The sequence below is a fragment of the Tasmannia lanceolata genome, unplaced genomic scaffold (genome assembly GCF_043159265.1).
Source record: "Tasmannia lanceolata isolate RefF3 unplaced genomic scaffold, GAP_Taslan_0.1 ptg000012l, whole genome shotgun sequence".
Taxonomy (NCBI): domain Eukaryota; kingdom Viridiplantae; phylum Streptophyta; class Magnoliopsida; order Canellales; family Winteraceae; genus Tasmannia; species Tasmannia lanceolata.
In genome coordinates, this window is record NW_027518689.1 from 48,417,054 (window position 1) to 48,443,644 (window position 26,591).

A 26,591-nucleotide genomic window follows, 5' to 3' on the forward strand; every position below is an offset into this window, starting at 1 on the left:
TATTAATTTATTATATGGTGCCATACATGACCATTCATTAGATGGGCCTTGACATAGATACGGTGTGCCCTAAAATCTTCTCCATAGGATGATCCTAACCCTCGGACTTGTAGAGGCTTCTATACCGTGCTGGCCATTTTAAACCCAACCCTCCGATTTGTAGAGGTTTAAAATGGCCGGAACAGTGAGGGTTTTTATTGATTTTCTACAACAACAAAAAAAATGGCCAGCATGTATAGAAGCCGATACAAATCGGAGGGTTAGGATCATCCTATGGAGAAGATTTTTAGGGCACACCCTTTCTATGTCAAGGCCCATCTAATGAATGGTTTGGATCACCCAAACAGTGTGGGCCCAACTGTATTTTGTGGCTGCCTAGGCAGACCACATTGCTGGCCTGATCCAAACCATTCATTCGATGGGCCTTGATATAGGTCTACATCCACATCACCATGGCGCATGTTTTACTAATGGCTCTCGTTTCTTAGTTACTCACATTTCTAATTAGTTGTAGTCATGTAAAAGGCCACCATTTGCAATGGTATTACAATTTAAAAATGTCAAGAGTGCCATTATCAGAATAAGTGGGCGCGGCATTATTTGCAATGGGCTCCAAAACCCATTAAACAAAATACATGTAACATGTTTTAATTATGACGTGCCCCTAAAATCTTCTTTGGTCATAATTGCGGGCCACATTGTTTGGGTGATCTAAACCATTCATTTCTTGGCCCCATTTGTAAATAAGGTGTGCCCATAAAATCTTCTCCATATGATAAATCTAAACCTCCAATTTGTGTAGGTAGAAAATGGATGGCACAGTATAGAAACCTCCACGGATCAGTGGGTTAGACCATCCTATGGATAAGATTTTATGGGCACGCACACCCTACCTACGTTGGGGCCAACAAATGAATGGTTTAGATCGTATTTTTTGGGCTGCCACCCTATAATTTCTCATCTTTAAATAGGATCTTTAATCTTTGAATAAAAACAAAATTATATTTTTAATCAAAATGGAGAACGTAAAACGTTGAGAGTTTTGCCGAACAAGAAAGTAATTAAAATGTTGAGATGTTAGAGTAGTCTTGTCATTTTATAAATTTTAACACAAAAAATTGACTTCGGTTTGTCTGAGGTACTTTTTGGCAATAATTTTCTACAAGTAGGACTACTTGAATAATACTCAATTCTTAAGGACGTTCTAGCATTTATTTTGCTAGGGAGGGACTAATCCGCAAAATTCCGTTTAATTTATGACCAAAATTGTGAGGCGGAATTGCAGGTCCAAGTCCCGACTGTTTGGATTGCAGGAAAAACATTTCTTGTCGATTTTCTTTTCCTACAATTTTTTTCATTCACATGATTTAGAGTGAAATCGTATGATTATGGGATATTACTATGATTTAAGGCTCTGTTCACTTGTTTTTCCGGAAAAGGAAAGGAAAAGGTTTCCTGGAATCTGACTTGGCAAAAGGAAAAGGAAAAGGAATCCAGGGAAATTGTGCAGGAAAAGGTTTCCTGCGCGTGAACCCTGCCCGTGTTCACGTGCACAGGAAATCCTAGGAAAGATGCAGGAAAATGTTCCTCGTGCTTGTTTACTTGCCAATTAAACAGTAGTGGGAAACATAAACATAAAAAATCATTTTAAACATATGAGATAAATTATATTCAATAATCAAGCATGCAAATTACCCTCCCGTTACATCCAAGCCTAAGAAAGACATATAGCATGTGAAGCAACAAAGCTTACATCTCTTCTTCAGTACCAATGTCTCTGTAGCTTGCACGGCTGAGGAAACATTGTCGAAGAACAAGCCCTATTGGCTATTTGTGACCAAAAACACAGAGCTAAAACTATCAGAGATCGATCAAAACCCAAATACATTTTCACATTAACATCTCCTTTGAACCCCAAAAAACTCAAAATCCAACAATGTAAATGCATTGGGTTCATCAGATTCAAGTTTTGATGAAACCTACTTCATCATTCCGACCCCAAAAACACAAAATCGAACTGATTGAAGTCTGGAAACACAAAAATACCACGCCCAAAAACCTATCCAAGGTATTCATCAGATTGAAGTTCTTCAAGGGGACCAACAAAATCCCGCGCCCAAAAATCTAGCGAAGGTATTCATTCGGATCTAGGTTTGGAAACCCAAAAAACCCAAGCCAAAATATAGGTTTTGAAAGTCAAAAACCCAAAATCAATGTTTCCAAACCCAAAAACCCGAAATCTTGGTTTCAAAACCCAAAAAACCATCGGGATCTAGGTCTGGAAACCCAAAAACCCAAATCTACCTTGTTTTTCTAAAAAAAAAAAAATTGAAACAGAGAAGAGGAGGAGAGAGATGAGAGGTAGAGAGAGAGAAGTACCTGAGGGAGCTTCTTTGCCTACGACGACGAGGTTTTTTCACGGCGTTAGGGCCTTCCAAGCTTGGAAAACGAGAGACAAAGACAAGCTTGTGTGGGAAAGGAAACGATTTCCGTGTGTTTTGGGTCGGACATGACATCCCGCAAGGAAAGGAAAAGTAGAGTTTCCACATCATTTTTTAATTTGCTGCAAATATTCCACGTGTGTAATATCATTCTCCCTGGAATGAAACAAAACAACACTAATTTATCTTTCCCTGGAAAAAAAATACCCATTTTCCCGGGATTTGGTCTCTCGGGAAAGGATATAATCCTAAATTGATGATCCCTCTAACTAAGTATTGAACTATGCTGGTTCAAATTACTGTTTTCATTTCTAAATCAAGAGATTTGCTAGTGTCCAAGGTAGAAGGCATTTCACAGATGGTCTGTTTCATCTGACAGCAGCCACCTCGTGAATAAAGACAAGATCTACTGAAAAGTTAGCCTCTGTGGCTGCTGTCAGATGCAACAGACCATTTGCGAAATGCCCTCTGCGATGGAGTAACAAATCCCCTAAATCAAACAATGGAAAGCAAGAAATTTGTGAAAATATTATCTTTTCCAAACAATTCATGCAATCCAAACAGGTCCCCAGTTCTAGTTTTAACAATCAACGAGAAATTTTGCAGACTGATATCCGCACAATAATTTTTTGATAACGGGACGAACTTAATTTGTTTTGCATGATTTAACCAGTTGTAACAGGCGATTACAACCCCGATAAAAGTTTCGAGAGCCAAACAAAAAGTGTAAACCAAAGTGTGTTGTGAGCTACAAGGATGCTGATATCAGTGCCAGAGTTTTCTCCTCCTGTTGTTGCTGTCAACCCAACTGCTAGTCAAATGGATTGGATTTTTTCATCTTTACTATACCAGAGAGCTTCTGGACATTTCCAACTTTGGTGGTTGGAATTTCGTGGGAGGGATTGATTTTTATTATATAAGCAACGAGGATTTGATTTCTCTATGGAACTACTAGAATAACTCTAGACAAAGGTATGTGATTTCCCCTTGCTTCTCTCTCTCTCTCTCTCTCTCCTCTGAACTTCCTCTATCTTTCATTTCTAGTTTTTATACATGTCAAATTTCTTGGGTCAGTTTCATGCTATTTGGTTCTGTTTTTTTTTTTTTTTCTTATTTCTTGTCTGGTATTGTTAGGGTTTCTGCTTTGGGTTCTGGATTCATCATTCTAATTTATAAAAATAAATATGGGATTGATTTTTTGTGCCTGTTCTTCTTCCACAGTTTTTATGGTTCTGTTTAAATTGGTTCTGTTTCATTTGTATTGATTAATCAACTTTCTTGGCTTGCTCTTGTCTTCAATTGCTCTCTTATGAAGTTTGGTTGTGTGGTGTGTTTTAGCGGCCTGAATGCCTGATAGTCATTGAAATCCCAATTGGCAACCCAAGAGGGGGGTGAATTGGTTGTCTTATAAAAGATGTTTCCCTTATTAAAACTTTTGCAAGATTAGTTACTTTTTAATAGCTTAAGTGAATATTCTCTCTTAGACCTTTTGACAAACACTTGTTAGGTGACTTTTGAAACCCTAGTTGATTATTTCCTTTTTTTAATCTTTTTATCAAAATACTTGGTGGATGATTAAAGATTATAAATATAATGTAAATCCCACAATAAGATAAAGGAATAAGATGAATGGTTTCTTTTAGGCATTTTATCAAACACTTGGTGGAATCCTAGTTGATCTACTCTCTTTAGTTCTTTTGACAAACACTTTGTGGATGGTTCATGCAAACTTAATTAACAAGATTAAAGGGGCTAATTAGCAAGGTACTAGATAAGCAAGTTAATTACCAATGCTAACTACTCACTCAATTCTAAGTGTATAAATGCAAGCACAAATAAGAGTGAGGGTAAGAGAGAGATAAGTACCACACAAGAGACAAGAAGATTTATAGTGGTTCGGTCTTAATCTCAAGACCTACTCTACTCTTCTCAAGTTTTGTCCCCTCGAGGAATCCACTATCTTCTTCCAAGGAACTTAAATACGACGTTCCTTCCGCCAAATACAATCCGAGCGTCCAAGCTCCATGGGTCTTAAATACGGTGCCATTTGTTGCCAAATACAATGAAGATAAGAAGGGTACAGCTCACTTACCTCTTACCAGGCTGATTTACAAGTAGAATACACTCACTCTCACTCAAGAAAAATATGAACAAATGAAAAACCTAAGGTCTCTCAAGAATAATCTAAGGTCAAAGCACAAGAGAGAGAGGGAGAGTGAGAATCTTGAGGAAAATGAGTATTAATGCCTTTTAATGCTCTTAGAATGTTAGGTTAACTCATTAAGTTAGTTCCCAAAGCTCCCAAGGTTCATTTATATAGGGGAAGTCAAAATATGCCTTTTCTAGATTCCCCAACGGTCTTCTCGGAGTCCGCGCTCGGAGCTCCGAGTGGACCGTTACGCCTTTTATTTTTGAACCTGGAACTTTTCTCGGAGCTCCGAGAATAATTCTCGGAGTTCCGAGAAGCCTATCAACAGTGAATTTTTCCTTTTTTTGGTGCTGATTTGATTTTGGCCTTCGGAACTCATTTTCTATGTAGATTGGAATGTCATGAGGGTCCCACATTGATGGAACACCACATGGTCATTCACTAATCCAATTAGGCTCTAAAGGTGTGTTGTACTCTCGTTGGAAAACCTTATTTTTCACTAGTTTTAGGGGATTAAACAATGTGCCCTGACAAGAGAAAATGCAAGAGAGATAGGAATACATTCTACCATTTCTACCACTCTCTTGAACTCTTCTCTTGAGCTGGGATCTTCTATGGTTGAGCTTCCATGCTTGACATCTTCAAGTGTTGGTTCAAGCTCTTTTGCATGTTGGTGATCCACAAGCTTTGGTCTTCATTATCTTCCTTTGTGTGTTCAATGTTTTGAGATGATTGTGTTGAGCTTCTCCTTGGTTGATCCTCCAAGGTATGGTTTGTCCAAGTATGCTCTATCTCCTTTGTCCTTTGTTTGGTTCATCTTCAAGCATAGGCCATTTGTGTGTGTTGGTGCTATCAAGGATTAGCCTGTAAATTTCCTGTCCATAAAAGCACAGGATTAACCTATGCTATCATGCTCTAGCACAACACTCAAGGCAAACAATTAGTCCATAAAAGACTAATCAATTTGCGTTTGTTAATCATCAAAACAAGGTGATTGAGTGAACCCATGGGCAACCCTTGGGCTAACAGTCATTCTCTTTTAACTGTTTGCATTTGTTTAGTATTTTTTCTTTCTACAAGTGTTGTTTCCTTGCTTTTGTGCCATGATCTCAGGGAAGAATTGAAAGCAAATTTTGGCTCTTTTGTGTGAATGAGCACTGACCCAGATGGATTCAACATATAATTTGCTCTTAGCTAATGTGTAGCTATTGAAATCCTTAAGCCTTCTATCAAATTCGCTAATTGATATACTGTTTTGTTGTCCTGAATGTGTTTTGTTGAAGACATCACATTTTCTTCTATCAGTGTTGTTGATTTGGGCATCTTTGCTCAGGAAACAGAAAACTAGATTGATGCACACCATCTTAGAGGATCGTTGGTCAATGTATAAACTAACATGACATTGTGTGACAAGGCTCATCAATTATGAGTATTGCATTCGAAGATTCATCAGTGGTTCCTCCACTGTTTTAATTGATTTGAGCTTTTGTTCCATGGGGAACTCAGCTGCTTGTATATTTCTTCATTGGATAGCCCTGGAATACATGCATTTAAGAATATGATTACCTTTTGGATCTGACCCTTTGAGTTTTCAAGAATCTCTTCAGACTTTCCTGATCCTTAATGATGATTAAGATTTTAGAACTTCCCCCCCTCTAGTGTTCACTGAATACCAAGCCAGTTCCCCATCACAAATAAGTTTTATTAAAAGGTTTTTTCTTTTCTTGCTAAATAAGCAAGAATTTAACCGAGGAGGAAAAACAGGGGAACTGCATACAAAGCTAACAGCCAACCCAATATGAAAGAATTTATTGGAGGGGCTTGACAATAAGTTCAAAAATGTATAAAGCAAGATTTGAAATGAAATACTAGAGGGGTCTAAGTTCAAAAACTAACCAGGGATGTAAAATATTCAAGTAGCAGTGATTGTGTAAATGAAATCAGAATCATTAAAAGACATGCGAGCAGAGAGAGAGGCATGCTATTAGTTAAAAGATACCCTTACAATAGATTATTATCTCACAAGAGTTGGTGTTTAGCTGGTTGCATGTGACTGTTACGTATTCAGTTTGTTGGGATTTTTAAGGGATTGGGTATGGACGTGAGTTATTGGGTAGATTTTAGTTAAAAACGATTTGTGTAGGTTGTGATTATCACTTTGCAATTTTCTTAGGAGAATTTGCTATTGTTTAGGAGTATGCACGTAGGATGTTGTTGCTAAAGTTTAGGATTAGTATTGCACTTGGATTCATATAAATAATTGTAATTGATTTAATGAAAGAAGACATAAATTTATTCCCAGAAGTGTGTCTTGCGCACAACGGAGGACAGACCCTTCCCTTGAAGTGGGTCAAGAGGCCGATCTACCCTCTAAGAAGATCAAATCCGTTGCGATCTGAATCGGGCTTGTAACAAAGTGGTATTAGAGCAAGGCATGGATGATCCAAGGATCAGACGGTTTGAAGGCGCAATGCGTTCTCTTGGGGTGGGACAAGCGATAATGATCAAGGAGTTGGAGGTGATTTTTTCTGCTATGAATGCTCAGTTTGACGAGATGACAGCTACACGTATGTGCGGCCAGGAGAAAAGCTCCAACAACCAAAATCGTAATGGTGTAGGGAGAGATTATGGCCTCGATGTGACATGTATTTTAGGTTCAATTAATTCTTATCTTTTCAAGCTCAAAGAAGATGTAAATACCCAAAACAACCGCTAAACGAAAATTCGTTTCTCCTTTTAGGAAGGGGCCTTTTTGTCCCTTAGTGATTTTCATAATTAGGGCTTCTCAAGGAAAGCCTATAAATACAGCTCTTAGGAGTTAATTGAAACCCTAAACACGTTTTCCACAGCCCTAAGAGAAGATTTTCGTGTGGGAAGAGAAGAGAACCAAGCTTTGGAATCGGAGGGTGAAGATCAAGGTAAGAACTATGTTCTTTATCAATTTATATTCGTAGAAACCCTAAAACAAGGATTTTGTAATCTTGAAAAGATGAAAGTGAAGGTTTTGATTTCGTTTAAGATGTGTTAGAGGACTGATCTTTGACTCCTTAGGGTTCGCTTTGTTTCTGAACCCTAACGAACCTATGATCAGATAGTTTTGATTCTTTTGAAAGTTTTGTCTTGAAAGGTTTAACCTAAAGGTTTAGATTATTCTTACAACAATTATGTGTCGATTTGGAGCGTGAAATCGGATTAGGTGGATTCCCTTCGTCGTAAGGAATCCATCAGATCCGATCTCGTGTAATTTGGAGCCCGAACGAAGAAGATATGGAATTTTGAAGTTTTGAAGAAATCGTGTAAAAATCTGGAATTCTCGCGGAAAACCTTGCCCCGAGGTTCAGACGCCCGATTGAGGGTATTCGGGTGCCCGAAGTGGTGTTCGGACCTCCGTCTCGGGCGCCCGGACGTGAGTGACCCGAGAACCCGAGAGTTGGTATTTCCTTCGGAAGTTATCATAGACGCCCGAAGTGGCGCCTGAAAGAGGTATTCGGACGCCCGAATAACTTCGGCGGGTGCACGAACCCGCCAAATTTTGTGAGTGGTGTATAGGTTTTGGATTTCTGATACTTTGTTTTGGGCCACTTCTTAGTGCCCCTTATTGATGAATATGATCTATGTGAATTTGGTATTGCTCTTTTGAAGTGAATTTGAAAGAGGAAGTGTTCGTCATTAGAGGTACGTAATTTCGTAACACTTTAGTGATATGATTCGTCATTGAATAATATGCCTTTTTATTGCCACTCTCTAATATCTTTGAATATGTGAAACCTATGATAACCTTAGCCTTTGATTTGGGTCTTGCATGCTTATCCTTCATTGAATACAATATATTGAATTTTGTAATCATTGATAATGTATGATTTTTGCATTGAATAAGTGACCCTCTCTGATATAAGAACCTTTTGATCACTGTATACCTAATTATTTTGGAAAACCTTGTGGAACCAATGTGAACCACAATCTTCGGAACTTTGTATGTGCCTTTGGACCTTGTGTATATGTGGACACCTTTTGTGGAGGCTTAGGTTTATATGTGAACTATAAGGGCCCGCACTAATGGGGGTTATACGTTGGCTTTTGGGTCCCGTCAGTGGGTGCTATTCGCTGACCCTGTCGACATGTATGTGGACTTAGAAACTGGTTTCAAACCGCGAGCAGTCGGGTAAAGTAACATGCTTTTTGGACTAAGCCGATGACCTTTGGATGGTTTTGTTTCTTCTGATTACTTCCAGTAATCTCTTGAGACTTTGTAACTCTTTATTGGGGCCCTCTTTGATGTGATACCTTAAAATATGACTTTGTTAACTGTGTTTCTCAGTTATTGTATTTGTACCAGCTAAGGGTGTCAGTGGATCCAGACGGTCCGATGGATCCTCCGAATCCGAAGTTTAATGAACATGATCTAATCATATAAGTAGGGCCCATGGGCATATTTCGGATCCCCAAATGTAGTATCCGAAAATTTTTGGGTAGGATCTAGGCTTGCAACAGAAGCCCATTGGATAGTCACGATCCAAGTTGTCTTACAAAAATACCCTCCAAATTTTCGTAAGGGTAACTGTTCTTGAAGGGTATTTTCGTCAAAATCTTCAATATTCATATTTCCATTTGGTGTTTCCCCCTTTTCAAACAAAATCTTATAATTCTATTTTTTTTTTTTTTGATAGGTAAGTTGGGGTTATGCAGGACCCCTACCAGGTGTATTAGAAAGATAAGGAGGGTTACATAGGGCTGCAGGGGCAGCAAAAGAAAGAAAATAGACGCTCAAATGAGCTTACAAAAAATCCAAACAAAAACAGACAGGGCAAATAGGCCACGACACGCATGGCAAAAACCAAGGCCAAAATAAAATCTCCATTGGCCAAGGGACTCAAAACAAATTCAGCAAAAATAAGGCCAACAACATCAATAGCAGAGGAGCAGCAAAAAGGAATTCCCTAACCATCAGGAGAATACCTCAGCTCATCAGGTTTTTTCCAATAGATAACTTGGGGAAAGAAGGTAGCCCACATGTTGGGGTAGACATGAAGGGGAATGTGTCTTGCTCTTCTTCCTTTGGACTCTATGCCAGGAGCTTTGATTAGGGCCAAGAGGTTTAACTCCAGAACAAGTAGGGGATTTATGAGCATTGGAATGGGTAGTGCAATCTTCAACAGGCTGAGAGGATAATTCAGGGTCATCAAGGGCCGCGAATCGATTGTTGTGGAAATGTCCTTGTTGAGAGGAAATAGTGCTTTGGGATTTAACTGCATTCTGGTTGATGTTTGGATCGTCATTAAGAACTTCATTCTTATCTGGATTTGGGATCTTGTGGATTGGCCTCCACTCTTTCTTGCCTTGCTTTGATCTTGCTTAGGATGGGTACTACAATTCTCAGACGAATGACTAAAATCATGACACATTGAGCATGCTTTCGGCTTCCAGTCGTAATCGGTCTGCTGAATGATTTCTCCCGAAGAGGTTCGAAGTTTAATGGAGTCCGGAATGGAATTTTCAGCACTTATCAAGACACACATCCTTGCATAGAAGGAAATGTTCTAATTCTATCCGTAAGTGTAGTAGGAAATCAACAATCTGTCAATATATTCCTTTCCGTAATCCTAATCTTTTCCACTTTCTAACAAACATCTCCTCTTGCTTCCCATAACCCTAGTCACCCTCTCCATTCACATTAAAGCCATCGCTGTGTCGCGTCTTCCGTCGGTGGGCACTTGCCCTCATCCTTGCCATTGTTGCAACCTTGCCATCGCCAGAATCTCGTCGTTATGGCATCCGAGCAGTAAGCAATGAACTCGTGCTTAAGTTCTTGTCTTCTATTCTCTTTTCAGAATCTACTTCTTTACCATTTTCAATTGATTCTTGAAGTCCATCGCTGCTTTTTTGTTTTTGTTTCTATATTCAAAGAAGGCATGGCTACTATTGTGATTTTTTCTCATGAAAAAGTAATGGATTTATTTTCCTTCGATATCATCTATTGAGTGTTTTGTATCTGTTTATGTTTGGTTTATGCTCTTGTTGTGATTTTTTTTATCAATACGAATAATGCAAAACAACTCATGACATTCTCACTCTTTTTAGCAAAAAATTGTGTACTAAGCTTAGTAGGACATACTAGGACACTCCGATAGACGGTCCGATTTAAAATGGATCGTGATCGTGACGTGGAAAGTAGGATCCGAAGAACAATCCGAATCCGATCCGACCATAGTTGTAAATTCCGTTTCGGTCGCCATTTCATTTTGGCCACCGAAACGAAATTTCGGTGGGATTTCGGTCATTTCGGTCGAAACTTTTCGTTCACATAAAATATATATTAAAAAATATGAGAAAAATCCAAAAAAATAAAAAAATCAATAGAAAAAGATGAAAAACTAATAAATAGTCCAAAATATGTGTCCCAAAAGGCATATGCATTACTTAAACATATAAAGTCTTGCACAAGTCCAACTGATGGTCTGATACATAGAAAAACATAAAACAAAGAGATACATGAAAGTGAAACATAGACAATAGCTAGTAGCAACAACTCTCAGTCATCATAACCCGGATGATCATACTCAATGTCTTCTTCGTCGTCGTCGTCGTCGCCGTCATCACCACCTGGACCACCAGTAGGGACATCTTCTTCAAGAGGCATGAGAAAGTCGTCGTCGTCGTCCCTGGCCCCAACCACAGCAGTAGGTGCTTCAAGATTTTCCCACCCGGCGTGAATATGACATCTTCTTTTTCTGCAACCCAATCCATCATGAAAAGGAAAACATTAAGTTTAATGTCAAAGGTTAAACTTAAAAGCTTAAAGTGATGAGGTGAGAGTTGAAAACATTATATTACGTTGTATACCTTTCTCGATACTTAAGATTGTAATGGACAAACACCAAGCCATCTAATCTCTAGTGCTCCAACCTATTTCTCTTTGCAGAGTGAATGTGTTCGAAGGTGCTCTAATTCCTTTCACACCTATTCGCACTGCAGGTCTGACTGAGGATTCTGATCGCAAAGATCTGTAATTCTTCCATGTCACCTCCGAATTGATTCCACCATGCAACTGTAAAGTAACAAATAGTAAAGCATTATTTGTTGAGAGACTGAAAGTTAAAATGAATTATACTTAATTAAACAAACAACTCAAATATACCTGGTCCTAACTTCGTTCGGTTGCGGATTGCAAGCTTCATTCCAAACATACCCTTAGCCTCTCGATAATCCTCAATCTGATTGGTGATGACGTCTTGTGTAGCTTTATCAGGTACCAGTCGAGTGATGCATGCCAACAAGCCTCTGGTTACTTCACTGTGCCTAGAGAAGGTAAGAGTGAAAAAGAGAGCAGGGTTAAGAAAATATCCTGCTGCATGGAGGGGACTGTGGAGTTGCCTATCCCATCTTTGGTCGATGATCCTCCAGATGGGCATGTAATCTGATTTTCTCTTCAACCTCTCCTTGATGTTCTCTTTGGCCTTATCCATTGCCTCATATAGGTAACCCATCGCCGGTTTGTCCTGCCGATCTACCAAACGCAGCACTCTCACTAAAGGCTCGCTGATGTTTAGAATGTACTTGCATTGGTCCCAAAAAGATTTATCCAACACAGTACTAACTACCCCTTCACTCAGTGGGTGTTGGACAAACCTACTAGTACTATACTCATCAGACACAAATATCTGCTGAAGTGCTTTCCGATTCAACACCAGACTTTGTATGCTAATGAAATTTGTAGCAAAGCTGGTTGCACCAGGGCGGCACAACTCCTTCCCACCTGTGAACTTCTTCCTCATCAAATTCAAGAGGCTTCCATGGTTGTAGATGAACTTTGTAATCGTCCGAGCCCTCTCAATTGTGGTTGCTATGTGAGGAAATACAGTCGGTTTGCACAGATGCTCCAATATGAGATCTAAGCAATGAGCTGTGCACGGAGTCCAGAAGAATGTACCAAACGCAGCTTCTAGTCTTTTCCCAGCAGCTTTGTAACTTGGCTCACTGTCAGTTACAAATTGCACCACATATTCCGGATTCACCTCTCCGACAATCTTTTCAAAGATATTGTATAATTCATCGGCATTCTTCACATGCCAGATGCATCAACGGATTTGAGGAATATGACTCCTTTAGGGCAGTACACCAAAAAGTTGATTAGGGAACGTTGTTTGGTGTCTGTCCATCCATCTGCCATAATGCTACAGCCAGTGTATCTCCATGACATCTTAATCTCCTCCAAGTAGTTGTTTACCTCATCCACTGTATTCTTCAAAATGGAACCCCTTAAAGCATGATAAGTAGGTGCCTTAAAACCCGAACACACGGCATTCACAGCATCAAACATAGGTTGCCAGAAAGGTGAATTGGCAATGTTGAAAGGGAGATTGGCATCGTAGTAAAGCATGCCAACCGCCATGTCTGCTCTATCCACTGTTTCTTTGGTAGCCAAAGCACTTTTAATGCTTGGCTGGGCTCCAGGGGTTGTTCGTGGTGCAAAGAAATTCCTGATCCCTCCTGTGATTCCCTTTTTCTTCCTTTTTGTACCACTCGGTTCTACAAGAACTTCCTTACCCCTTCGTTGAGGCAATGGTGTGCCAATGTCTTCATCCTGCTCTTCTTCTTCATCTGGTATGCCATAAAAACCTCCAACCTCTGCTCTGGATAGGCTCATCCTAGTCCTTTCTTTTCTCTTTGCATCTAAAAGTTGCTTCATTCGATATTTTACATCTTCAGTCACTTTTTTGCATGATGCTACTTCACCAGGAACAGCCGCTAAATGTTCTTTCAAGCGGGTTATACCTCCACCCGATATGACTTTGCCACAGAATATGCGAGTTACTTTATTTTTTTGACACGGAACCAATGTACCGTAAGCCCATGCCGGGTCATCCGATCTAGCGGGTGCCGAACCAATAGAGGATGCTCCTGCAGAAGGTCCCGAGCCCGACCCACTCATTCTGAAATGAAGTAGAAGAAGGGGGAAAATGAATTAGAAGAAAGAAAATTGAAACAAATTACAAAAAAATGAAGTAGAAGGGGACAAATGAAGTAAGAAATAAAAGAAAGGAAATGGAAAGAAATAAAGAGAACCTTGAGGTTGAACTTGATTTGAAGAGAATAAGATAATATTAGCCTTCCCTCACTTGAAATTTGTAGTGTAACTTGTAATTTGCAAGCCTTAGGAAATAGTTCTTGTAGTTGTAAGTTGAAGGTAGGCCTTCCCTTTGCTCCAAAATGGACTTGGATTGAGTTGAAGAAGAGTGTAGACTTGTAGGAAATTTATTAGAATAGATAGTGTAAGTGAAAGTAGAAAAGAGAAGGAGAATCACTTATGTGAATGTGGAGGAGAAGAAGGTAGGGGAAATGCTATGTATAGAGTTTTTTATTGTTTGTGCAAGTAAAAATGACTAGAATACCCTTCCCAACAGCTATAAACGGTCACATTTGGAGGCTAAAATGGTCAAAAACCCAAAAGAGCCGTTACAGGGGCATTGATGTAATTTCTGCAAAAAACAGTCAAACTAGCCGTCATAGCCAATTTTGGACGAAATCCAAAATTTCGTCCATTTCAGACGAAATCCGAAATTTCGGTCAATTTCGAACGAAATGACCGAAATTGACCGAAATTTCGGGCGAAAAATTTCGTTTCGTTTTCGGAAGGAAAACGAAATGTTTTGTCCATTTCGGACGAAACGAAACGAAATTTATAACTTTGGATCCGACCGATATGGAATTTGAATGGATCGTGACTGTGACATAGGTGGATCCGATCCGAAGTGGATCCGTTGACACCCCTAGTACCAGTCACCTCATGCGTAGCTTTTGCCATCTTTGTTTACCTATTGAACCTTTCTATATAGCATGCTTTTGACCCCACTTTTGTAGTGCATCATTATGTACTGAGCTTTTCAGCTGACTGTGGTTTATCATTTTCAGACTTTGATCCTCGTGGAGCGGACGAGGGAGCGTAGGCATGACTTACCGATTTTCAGCATTAGTTGATTCTTATAGTTTATTAGATAGTGAGTATTGTTTAGGCATTATTGAGACTGTTATTTTATTTCATTATTGATTATTGGGGAGAGTGAGAGAAAAGTTTAAGTATTTTATTATTTGAATCATTTATGCAAATATGGACCTTATGGATGCTTTAGTATGGATGCTTTTGTTATCACTTTGTTAGCCTTGTATGCTTGTAAGGTTTTCTTGCAGGTATATGGCGCTGTTATGTTCTCAGGCCTTGTGTGTACGGCTTGGGGGCGTGATAGAAGAAAAAGAAAAAATTGTCATAAAGGAAAGTCATTTATTAGTGTTGTCAATTCCGACAAGGTCATTGCCTGAAATCCGTCATCACTCTCAACCTGTCAAACGCTATCAAGAAGATCCTCATCCACGACTATCCGTGTGTCAAAATGTCAATCATTTCAAAAAAGCACACCGATGGAGCTCTGGTGATCAACACGGTCAGATTAGTATGAAAATCAACCCTTGATGATGCCATACAAAATGAAGACTAATCGTAGGACGAAGAAAAGAAGAAAGGGGGCAAGAAGGGAAAAAGAAAAAGATAATAGAGGAGACTTTCGAAAAGTCCTGCACAAGAAGATTTCATTTTTCTCCAACTGGATAGTGCTTCATCTCCAACCTTGAGGACAAGGTTGATTTTAAGAGGGGTGGAATGTTACATATTTACTTTGTTGAGATTTTTAAGGGATTGGGTATGGACGTGAGTTATTGGGTAGATTTTAGTTAAAAACGATTTGTGTAGGTTGTGGTTATCACTTTGCAATTTGTAGGAGAATTTGCTATTGTTTAGGAGTATGCACATAGGATGTTGTTGCTAAATTTTAGGATCAGTATTGCACTTGGATTCATATAAATAATTGTAATTGATTTAATGAAAGAAGGCAGAAATTTATTCCTAGAAGCATGTCTTGCGCACAAAGGAGGACCGACCCTTCCCTCGAAGTGGGTCAAGTGGCCGATCTTCCCTCTAAGAAGATCAAATCCGTTGCGATTCGAATTGGGTTCGTAACAGTGACCTAATTCGAAGATGCAACAACCACTGTTGATATGTGTCATTGATGTTGTGCACGCAATAACTTGGACCTTGTGAACACAATATACCAAGGATTTGTCCAACAAAAACTTGGAAAAGATGAAGGATGATCTTAAACTTGCAAATAAACCGAACTCGAAACTCGAGCACTCAAAGCTTGAGATCCCCTAATGAAAAAGGTAGGAAAAACGATGTAGCTGATGGCCAGATAAGAGAGAACAATCTCTCTTTATAGGTTTTGAATCACCTCACTGTTCAACACTATTTAAGGTTGAATGACTCAAAACTTAAATGAAAAAGCATGTCTAAGAAAATGCACGGAAATGGTAAAAGGAAAAGAAAACATGTGTAAATGGAAATAATAATTTTCCCTTGTCTTTCCTGAGACTTAAAAGAAATCTAAAACAGGCAGGCTTTCTTTTGCTTGGAAATGAAATACTGATTCAACCAAAAAAAAAAAAACAAAAATCAAAATGCTTATGATAAAATCCAACAATATGATCATCAGAACTTACTAAATCTTGTAGTTCCCTTTGGGTTTTATTAAATTTTATTCTTCCACTTGGATTTTGACTACTAGAGATCTTAGAGCAACCCATTCCAAAGGAGTCCTTCAGATCAGACTTCACCCTGTTTAACCTATAGTTTAGTTTACTCTTTTTCTCTCCTTCTATAACACTTATATCCTTGGAGTATTGCAACTTTTAGATGTGTTAGTATTGAAGATCTCAATGTTGAAGGAACATTTAGATGTTTCTTTCAAAACTTTGATGAAATTAAAGTTGTCCCATACTCCCATATACCAAAACTGTCAATGATGTTTAGGCTCCGTTTCTTTTGACGTAAAAATGGATGTAAAATTTGTTTTATATTATTTTTATAACATAAAACAAATTTTACATCCAGTTTTACGTTGACAGAAACAGAGCCTTACTAACAAATCCACTCTCCTCTGTTTTCGGGTATCGACAGAGCTAACATAGGAAAGACATGCTCCAAATGCTTTATTTTGATCATAATACATCCTTTTTTTAGATTAAAATTTTCCAGATCTTTTAAATCAAGTGGAGGTGTTTTATAGTCCTTTTTTGTATATATCATTGCACAAGAAGACATCTTCATGGAAGTGGGTGAAGATGTGTATGATACTCTTCATCCCTCCATCTTGACAATAGGTGCGGACTATTCCTGAAAATAGCACTCTATTTCTCAATCTAGCCTTTCTTCTCATTTGGACTTTTTCGCAACCAACATCAGGGAGCAGCACCAAATGCCACATATTCATCTTTTCTTGAAAATCAAGTTCTACTTACATTGTCTGCTTTCAACCTGACAAGAAGCTTCACAAATGAGATTGGCTTCATATTTGTGTGTGTATATCGTGGGCAAGATAAGTATTAGGGAAGACATGAAACGAAACATCGAAGGAGATGACCTTTGCAACCTAGAGTAGGAAGAAGAGAACCCAATATAGACCAATCAAAGCAACTTCTGGAGGCAGACATCTGTTCTTTCTGGGTTCCATATGTCAGTTTTTAAATTTTCTTGAGCCTACACCTTTTAAATTTCCTTGAGTACCTTCTTTTTCTTTATATTTTCTTTTGTACAGATGTATTTTGGAGCTTTGTACTCCATTTTCATGTCATAATGGAGCTACTGATATTTTTGGTACAATAATGTGTATTGACCAGCCGACCCCAACTAGTTTGGGACAAAGGCTTTGTTGAGTTTTGTTGAGTTGAGTTGAATAATGTTTATTGACCGTGGAATCTCATTTCCAGATCATATTTAAATACATGAATTTAGGAAGGATGTCTTCAAGGACATCCAAATCAAGTGTGGTTGAAAAAACTTTATCATTCGAAGAGCAGCAATCCAAGGTACTTTTGCCCATTGGCTTCAAGAAAATTGTTCTATGTAATCTATCTTTATTTTTGAACCACTAGTTTAGATTTTCACCTCATTTCTTTGACCATGACGGGATAGTTTTGAAAACTTGATTTAAAAATATATAGCTCCTAGCATGTTCAGTGGAAGAGATCAATATAACAAGAAAATAGCATAAGGAGACTGATATCATTACGATCATGTTTTGATAATGGGAAGACTCTACTTGTTTTACAGTTCTCTAATTGGCTGCTGAGGGCTTTTTGGGAATTGTAAAATCTTTTGACATCTGGTTAAAAAAGTGCAAAACAAGGTGATTCGTCCCATTATCAAAACGTGGTCGTGTGGATTTCAATCCCCTAAAAGAAACCTGCATTGCATGTTGTGCCACTTTATAGATAATACTTGTTTTCTTTCAGATCAACGAGGTTCGCAAATTGATTGGTCCTCTGAATGATAAGCTACCAATCTTATGTTCAGATGCTTCGATATTGAGGTACCTCCGAGCAAGGAGCTGGAATACCAAAAAGGCAACTAAGATGCTGAAAGACATCTTAAAGTGGAGACTGGAATACAAGCCAGAAAAACTTCTTTGGGTATGCCTTTCAGTTAAAATTTACTTGATAATAAATCTACCTGTTGACATATAAGCTACAGGCCCATAAACATCTCGTAGCTCTAATAACCATTTTAGCTAGTACATTCATATGTAGAATTAAAATTTATGGAAACAGGTAGTTAGAGGTTTTCTCAATATATATACAATTATGGAAGCATAAAAGAGAATATTATGTCAATTTCTTGTGTACAGTGATGGTCCAACTTTAAAAATAATATGGCAAAAAGGGTGCATATATATATAGAGGAAAAAGATTATACGCTTGAAGCGCATTTCTTTATATACGCTTGAAGAGAGAGGAGTCGTTTGATTGGCTGAAATGGTTGGCCCAGTTCTTTTTTTTTTTAAAGGAAGCGGCGTTACGGAGGGTGCGTCTTCGACGTACCCTCGAAAAAAACTTAAAACAAAAACTTGTGTTACCAGACGCACCCTCGAGAAAAAAGAAACTTCATCTCTCTCAGCCGTTCTCTCTCTCTTCACTGTGTATTTTTCTTTTTAAAAAACCGAAACCCATATGGGTTAATTTCTTCCCCCCTCTCTCTCTCTCTCTGTCTCAACCGTATGAGAAAACCCATCGGCTCTTCATCTCTCTCACTCGTTCTCTCTCTCTCACTGTGTGTTTTAAAAAAAAAAAAACCCAAACCCATCAATTGCTGCTACCCCGATCTCTCTCTGTCTCAACCATATGAGGATCCCACACTAAGAAAACCCAACGGCTCTTCATCTCTCTCACTCGTTCTCTCTCTCACTGTGTTTAATTTTTTTTTTAAAAACCAAACCCATCTAGACCTGGCAAAATGTTAACCCATAAAAAACCGAAACCCATATGGGTTAACATTTTTTGAGAATGTTATGAGCACTACTGTTTTAGTGTTTTTTATGAGGGAACTCCTCACTTTATAAAAAGTACGGTATGGCCCGCACCATAGGATTATCCAAACCGTCCATTAGATGGGCCATAGCCTAAATAGGTTATGCCCCAAAATTATTTCCATTGGTTGATTCTAACCCTCCGATCTATAGAGGATTAGGATCAACCCTCTAACATTCAGATTGGAGGGTTAGGATCATCCTATGGAAATGATTTTTGTAGCATAACCTATTTAGGCTATGGCCCATCTAATGGACGGTTTGGATCATCTTATGGTGTGGGCCATACCATACTTTTAATAAAGTGAGAGTCCGCTCATAAGAAAACAGAGTGTTGATAGCATTTACTTCTGTTTTTTATTTTATAATAATTTGCTACCAAACTTCTCCTCTGGCAACTTCTCGGCATGTGGCCATCTGGGTGCAAAGTTGCGCAATGGCAAATGTTGCTAGTAAAAACAAAAAAAACGTAATCATTACAGAAAAAGTAAAATAGCTAAAGTTTATAAAGTTTTAAATTAAAAATTACGTAGAAAGAGTTATAAAGTTGTAAAATTACAGAAAAAATACTAATAAAATATAAAAAGTTATGACAATTACTGGAAAAACAAATACGGTAAAATCAGAAAATTATTAACCCAAAAATACGGTTCATCTCTCTCACTCGTTCTTTCTCTCTTCACTGTGTTTTTTTTTTTAAAAAAAAAACCCAAACCCATATGGTTCTCCTACCCTCTCTCTCTCTCTGTCTCAACCATATGAGGTTCCCACACTAAGAAAACCCATCGGGGGTTCATCTCTCTCACTCGTTCTCTCTCTCTGTCACTGTGTATTTTAAACCCAAAAATTAAACCCAAACCCTCGAAAGAAAAAAGAAACCCATCGGCTCACGGAGTTCTCCATCTTCACGGTTTGGATCACCCAAACCCTGTTATGAAACCTCCTCCTCTTCTCACGCTCATTTGTAAGCTTTAAAACAACAACCCCACATAGAAACCTCCTCCTCTTCTCTTTTTTTGTCTTATCTGTTCTTTAAATTTGCAGACTATAAAGGGTCCGGGGCGTAAAGATGCTCTAGGGTTCGTGGGTTTTGTTCCTCAAGCAGGACTTTCAGGAAAAACACATAGTGAAGAGAGAGAGAACGGCTGAGAGAGATGAAGTTTCTTTTTTCTCGAGGGTGTCTCGTAACGCAAGTTTTTGTTTTAAGTTTTTCTTTTTTCTGGTAACGAAGACGCACCCTCCGTAACGCCGCTTCCTTTAAAAAAAAAAAAGAACTCGGCCAACCATTTCAGCCAATCAAACGACTCCTCTCTCTTCAAGCGTATATAAAGAAATGCGCTTCAAGCGTATAATCTTTTTCCTCATATATATATATATATATATATATATATATATATATATATATATATACACATATAAACCTAACCTATTGGTGCCGTGTTCTGCTTCCCCTATTGAAGCAAAAGTGTGGAAGATTCAAGCCCCTCCAAGTGTTTGTACATTCAGCAGGGTGGCTATACAACATCGAATCCAAATGGTAGACTTTCTTACGAGGCGGAATATACTGATTGTTGATCATTGTGCTATGTGCTTAGCAGCTGGGGAATCGGTGGACCACATATTTATTCACTATGTAGCAGCCAGAGAGGTTTGGAGTAGTATCCTTTCGAGGTTTGGCATTTCCAAGGATGGTCTTTGGTTCTGTGGAAGAAAAAGGGGAAGGTACTTTGGTCTCTGTCTCCCCTAGCAACTCTATGGGTTATTTGGAAAGAAAGGAATGCAAGGGTTTTTGATAGGGTAGCCAGATCATCCTATTATCTGTTCATCAAAGTTATAGCTTTAACCATTGCCTGGGCAAAAAGCCTTCCTCTATTCCGTTTTGTATCTGCTTTTGATTTATGGGAAGGTTGGAGGGTGATATGTATCAGTGAGGAACATCAGTCCTCTATTGTGCAAGCATGGCAGTCCCCTACTTGTGAGATGTTGAAACTCAATTATGATGGCTCTAATGTAGGGAACCTAGGCCCGGGAGGCCTAGGAGGGGTGCTAAGGAACCAAAGCGGAGAAGTAATTTGGGCGTATTCAGGGCCTATTGGAGTAATAGATGCTAGTGAAGCGGAGGTTAGAGCCGTTCATCAAGGAATCCTTCGGTTGGAGAATGAATATCTTGACAAGGGTGATAGTAGAAGGTGATTCGCTACATCAGATGGTTAAAGGGATCTTCAGTTCCGCCATGGAGGTTTGCTCGTTACTTTGACAAGTTCTTTGACAAGACTGAGGGGTCCTCTATCATTCTTAATCATGTTAGGAGATCAGCTAACAGTCTGCCCGATCGCTTGGCTAAGGAAGGAGTAGATAGGGCGGCTTTGGAGTGGTTCGATTTTTAACCACCTTGACTTAGGCCTTGCTTTGTATTTTCTCTTCCTTGCTTTTGGTCACGTCTTGCTAGCATTGTACTCTTCTGGTTGACTCCCTTTATCACCCTTTTTATTTCTATTAAATTCTTACTACTGTTAAAAAAAAAAAAACATATAAACCTAACTCTATTATCTTTTCATATGACTAGGAAGACTCTACTTACTCCTTGAACACTGTTAAAAAGAACGACGAAGCAATTAGCTCACGAAGTTCAAATAGCTTGTGTCCTTTTCATCTTGAACTTTTGCCAGTTCAGGAATGCAACATTTTTCTAATCCAATATCAAAACATAGAGCCGTGATGAATGCTTTTTTGATGTTAATGGATGCAAGTTATGAAACTTATTTCACATGAAAATGTGAATCAAGTAGTTAGAATCTATAAAGTGGAAATCTTTGTCCTTTTTTAACCCCAGATTTTTGTCTGAGGCTCCGGGTTGGACCCAGTGATTTTTGTAGACTAAAAGGGCAAGGCCCCAAACAAGATTATGAGACAAAGAACACTGATACAGTCTAAAGCCTTCAGAAAACAATAAACACGACCAACTCTTAAGACAGAGACTGGGGATCCCTAGACTATCGGATCTCATTGCTTCTTTTAGGGACATCTTTCAAGGAGAAGATTTGGTGATTGGTCTGGCTTTGACATGCTTAATTAGCTAAAGCATTTGCACCTTGATTGCGCTCGCGATATACAAGGGAAATAGTGGGATTGAGCTCTTGCATAAGGCATGAAATTACACGAGCAATATTGGATGATCCAAGGAGGCCTAGCTTTATTTAGGACCGTGTCTACTAGTACTTTGCTATCATATTCAATCTGAAGTAGTTTTATATTCAGAGACTTAACAAGTCTTAAGCCATCTAGAAGGACCCTACTTTCCGCTTGCATATTGGATTCTTCACCATAGAAGTGAGAGAATGCCACATAAATCTTTGCTTTATTATCTCTGAAAATACCCACTCCTAACTTTCCTAGATTTCCTTTAGAGGCTCCATCAACGTTTAGATTGAACAATCCTATATCTGGTCTCTCCCATTGAATAAGAGTAATCTTATTGCCTTGGTAGTACTGTGGAATAATATCCACCCATCTTAGAATCTCACATTCAAACCTATTATTGGTGTAGAATGTAGATTTCTTACCCATTCTTGTGATCCATTATTTCACTTTCCATATTATGTGATTGGCATTTTTGGCTTTTCCTTCCCATCATTTTGCATATCTTTCTTTCCAGAGCTCCCACATGATGAAAATGGGGACGGCTCTCATAGTGACTCATATATTCTTGTATCTCTGTCTTTTCCATGAGAAACCAAATCATGGCCCTATGGTGGAGGTATGCCAAGTATCACAACCGACCTAGAATACAACCTCAAAATCTCTCCATACTTCAGTGGCCATGTCACTGCTGACAAATAAATGATTTTTTGTCTTCTTTCGGCTGCTTCCAACAGTTACACATGGACATGAAATGGACATGGGCACTTTTAACCCTGTTATCTACACTTACAGCTTCCTTGAACTTCTTCCAGACATGAAGACTTTTTTTTTTGGGCGGGGGTGGGGGAGTGGTTGGGGTTCATCCCATATGTAAGACACCCATTCGATAGTTGTGTTGGCTCATGCACAACCTTCCAAGTCATCTTAATATGAAACTTTCCACACTTGGACGGCTCTAAACCAAATATCTTTGCTACCATTTAAAGGAAACTGAGTCTTGAGAATATGTGTGCATAACTGGGGTGGAAGGAGGTTCCTTGGCCAAATTCCAATTTCTTTGACTATAAATGAATTCCATAACCTTGGTGTTAATGTTGATCTCCGTTTTGTTGTCAATATACTCGATGAGGGGCTGATGTCCTATCCATTTATCAGTCCAAAAGTTTTCTAGCCATTTTCCTCTGACACTTAATACGTCTTTGCATTGTCTAGATGTCGTTTTGCTAATACGCACAATATTTCGATGACTATTTTTGGTGTAGATAGAGTTCATGAATTTTCTCTCTAGGATAGTGTTCTCATTAAGCTTATGAAGTGACTTTAGCCAAAAAGCAGTGCACGATAACTGGTACACCAGAGGTGCGTCCTTCCTGGTCCTCTCGTACTAGGGAAAGGTCCTCTCAATGCTTGGGTCCGCATATGTCGCTTCAGGATACCCAACGCCGCTTTCTTCCAAATTCTGTATGGCCCCACCAAAAATTGGCCATGATACTATTTATTCTTTTGATGACAGTTTTAGGTGGGCTTAATGTTGCCAGGATGTGAATACCAGATAGGACATGATCGATGAGAGTGATTATTACTCCGTTCGTTAGAAGTTTGGACTTGGAGTGGGTCTAATCTAGGACACCACAAGAGAGAGGGCATGGGGCCCACATGAAAAAAGCCATAATTCGTGATCTTATTTTACAAGGGTATTTAGCACAGGAGTTTTCCATGTGGGAACCATGGTTTGGGCATGGAGACTCCTAGTTGCATTAGGATTGAAAGAAGGAGAAATTTCTATTTGTTGAGATAAACATTATCTCAAATTGATAATGGTGATGAGCACAAAGGGAACCAGAAGTCCCAATTTGGTAAAACTTCTCGAGAAAAAAAAATTGACGTCCATGTTGCTGGGTAAAGTTGTTTGGCTGAGAAGTAATTTAAAGATAAGACTTATCTTGATAATGCTTTAGGAAGTAGTAGTATATCAGATTGTTTTTCCTTCTCTTTTAAGGAGGCAATGTAATCTTGGACTTAAAAAGCCAATGCACGTTCAGATGTTCTTCATATTCAGTTTTATTAAAGCTTTAAAAAAAAAAATGAGAGTTATCACTGCAATCTGAGTTCAGTTTTGATTTATAAGCCATGGAAGAAATCTGTTCCGTTGAGTAATAGAAAGTGTATCCAAACACGATTTTTGATCAACTGGTATCAGAGCTCCGGTTCCTCCATTGTATTGGGACCGCATACAATGGTGAACAATCATGTTTCGCACCAACAAGCACACGAAGAAGGAAGCCTAGTATCCATACCCATTGAGCAGAGAGATACGGTGGAAGATAATGGAGTAGATCAGAGACTTTCACAGATCGAGTGCCAGATGACGACCATGATGTCGCAACTGATGTCTGCCAAGGAGGCATCAACCTCGTAGCCGAATCCTGAACCCCCACCCGTGTGAAAGAGGTGGAGGTTGAGAATGACCGAGAGGAGGAAAAAGGAGATCCGGCTTCGCAGACATCTGACTTGCAAGAGAGAATCCAAGTTCAACCCTTCAAGGTGGAGGCAAGGATCGACATGCCAGCGTGCGATGGCAAAGTCGACGCAGAAATATTGGACGATTGGAACGATAGGCTCAAGACGCATGAGTACATCCGGGAAGAGTTAAATCTCATCCACATCGCCAATATTGAGGAGGCAAGCAGCAAACCAATGGCGATCGAGAAACAAGATCGGAGGCACAAGAAGAAAGATGACCGAACAAGAGATAAATTAAAGTCCGATTCAAAATCGAGCAAGTACATTAGCATAGTTCGTAAGGCTTGGTGTGATCATTCAAACGGCCACGACACACAATTGAGGTGTTGGATAGTACACCCCGAGGCGGCGGCCCGAGCTACGACTGATGAGATCCCGGCCAGGGCACACAATCGAGGTGTTCCAAGCTACGACTGACGAGATCCCGAAACATGGACATGGGGGTAGAATCTAAGGCTCCGCTTCATGTCATAGAAGACGAGGAACTCCAGGAGATGACAGCAGTAGATGAGAAGCTGACACTCATGACCAGATCTGATGAAGCGCCTTTCAATTCAATACAAAAGTGAGGAACTTTTCCATGTTCGGATCCAAGTCAAGCAAAATTTAGCGGGGGCGATCATCGACCCTGGAAGCCAGAAGAATTTGATCTCTAGAGGACTAGTCTCAAAGATGGTATTGACGACCACTCCACATCCATGACCGTATCCACTTGGATGGATTCAAAAAGACGTGGAAATGTATATCACATGTCAATGTACGTTCAAGTTCTCCATCACTGAGCAAAACGTGGATGAGGTCACATGCGAGGTCGTACCGTTGGACGTTTTCCAAGTGATACTCGGTAGCCCGTATTTGTGTGATAGAGATGCAGTCTTCTACAGAAGTGAGAAAAAGTACCGACTCGTGAAAGATGGGAACGATTACATCATCAAGGCATATCAACCACTAGAAGGTGCCAAATCACTCATCTCTGCCACTCAGGCCAAACGATTGGTGAATGCCAATGGAAAATTTGTGATGCTCATGATAGGGACAAAGAACAATTGTTCGCAAATGACAGACATGCCAAAGATTAGAACCATCCAACCAGAAGGATGTCCTAAGCAGAAGAAGCGGAGATGCACTCGGAAGGCTCGTCAACCAAGACTAGGTAGACCTAGTGAACGAGCCGTGACAAAATCCTAGATGGGCTAGATTGAGCACCATTCAATTGGAAAGGATGGACCCATGACGAGCCAATCAGAGTGGACATATAAAGGTTGGGGGGCGGCGGGGCGCAATACCCTTCCCGCATCTCAATTGTTGATTTTGCAGGAGCAAAATCCCCTATAGAGTGGGAGCCATGATCCAGGTTGATCGAGGAGTGGGCCTAATCTAGGACACCACAAGAGAGAGGGCATGGGGTCCACATGAAAAAAAGCCATAATTCGTGAGGTTATTTTATATGGGTAGTTAGCACAAGAGTTTTCCATGTGGAACCATGGTCTAGGCATGGAGAATTCTAGTTGCATTAGGATTGAAAGAAGGATAAATCTCTATTTTTTTTGAGATAAACATTATCTCAAAGGGAAGAAGAAGTCTCAATTTGGTAAAACTTCTCAAGAAAAAAATATAGACGTCCATGTTGCTGGGTAAAGTTGTTTGGCTGAGAAGTAATTTGGAGATAAGACTTATCTAGATAATGCTTTAGGAAGTAGTAGTATATCGGATTGTTTTTCCTTCTCTTTTAAGGAGGCAATGTTATCTTGCACTTAAAAAGGCAATGCACGTTCAGATGTTCTTCATATTCAGTTTTATTAAAGGTTTAAAAAAATGAGAGTTATCATTGCAATCCGAGTTCAGTTATGATTTATAAGCCATGGAAGAAATCTGTTCCATTAAGTACTAGAAAGTGTATCCAAACACGATTTTGGATCACTTTCCATC

The 26,591-nt window shown here is 39.2% G+C and overlaps 1 protein-coding gene across 5 annotated transcripts in view; it reads left to right on the forward strand.

Annotated features, from left to right (window-relative positions):
• The first annotated feature begins 3,157 nt into the window (after positions 1–3,157).
• LOC143888400 (uncharacterized) overlaps positions 3,158–26,591 on the forward strand; it is a 52,528-nt gene continuing 29,094 nt past the window's right edge. For 2 of the 5 annotated variants that reach the window (XR_013254581.1, XR_013254582.1), the window contains exons 1-3: positions 3,159–3,413; positions 17,404–17,502; positions 17,929–18,105. Coding sequence is in view for 3 of the 5 variants with exons in the window: in XM_077392803.1 (XP_077248918.1) it covers positions 17,419–17,502; positions 17,929–18,105 (261 nt within the window). In the remaining 2 variants the exon portion in view is untranslated. Of the gene's footprint in view, positions 3,414–14,499; positions 14,586–17,403; positions 17,503–17,928; positions 18,106–26,591 lie in introns of all 5 variants that reach the window. The other 3 variants (XM_077392803.1, XM_077392802.1, XM_077392805.1) reach the window with 3 other exon arrangements.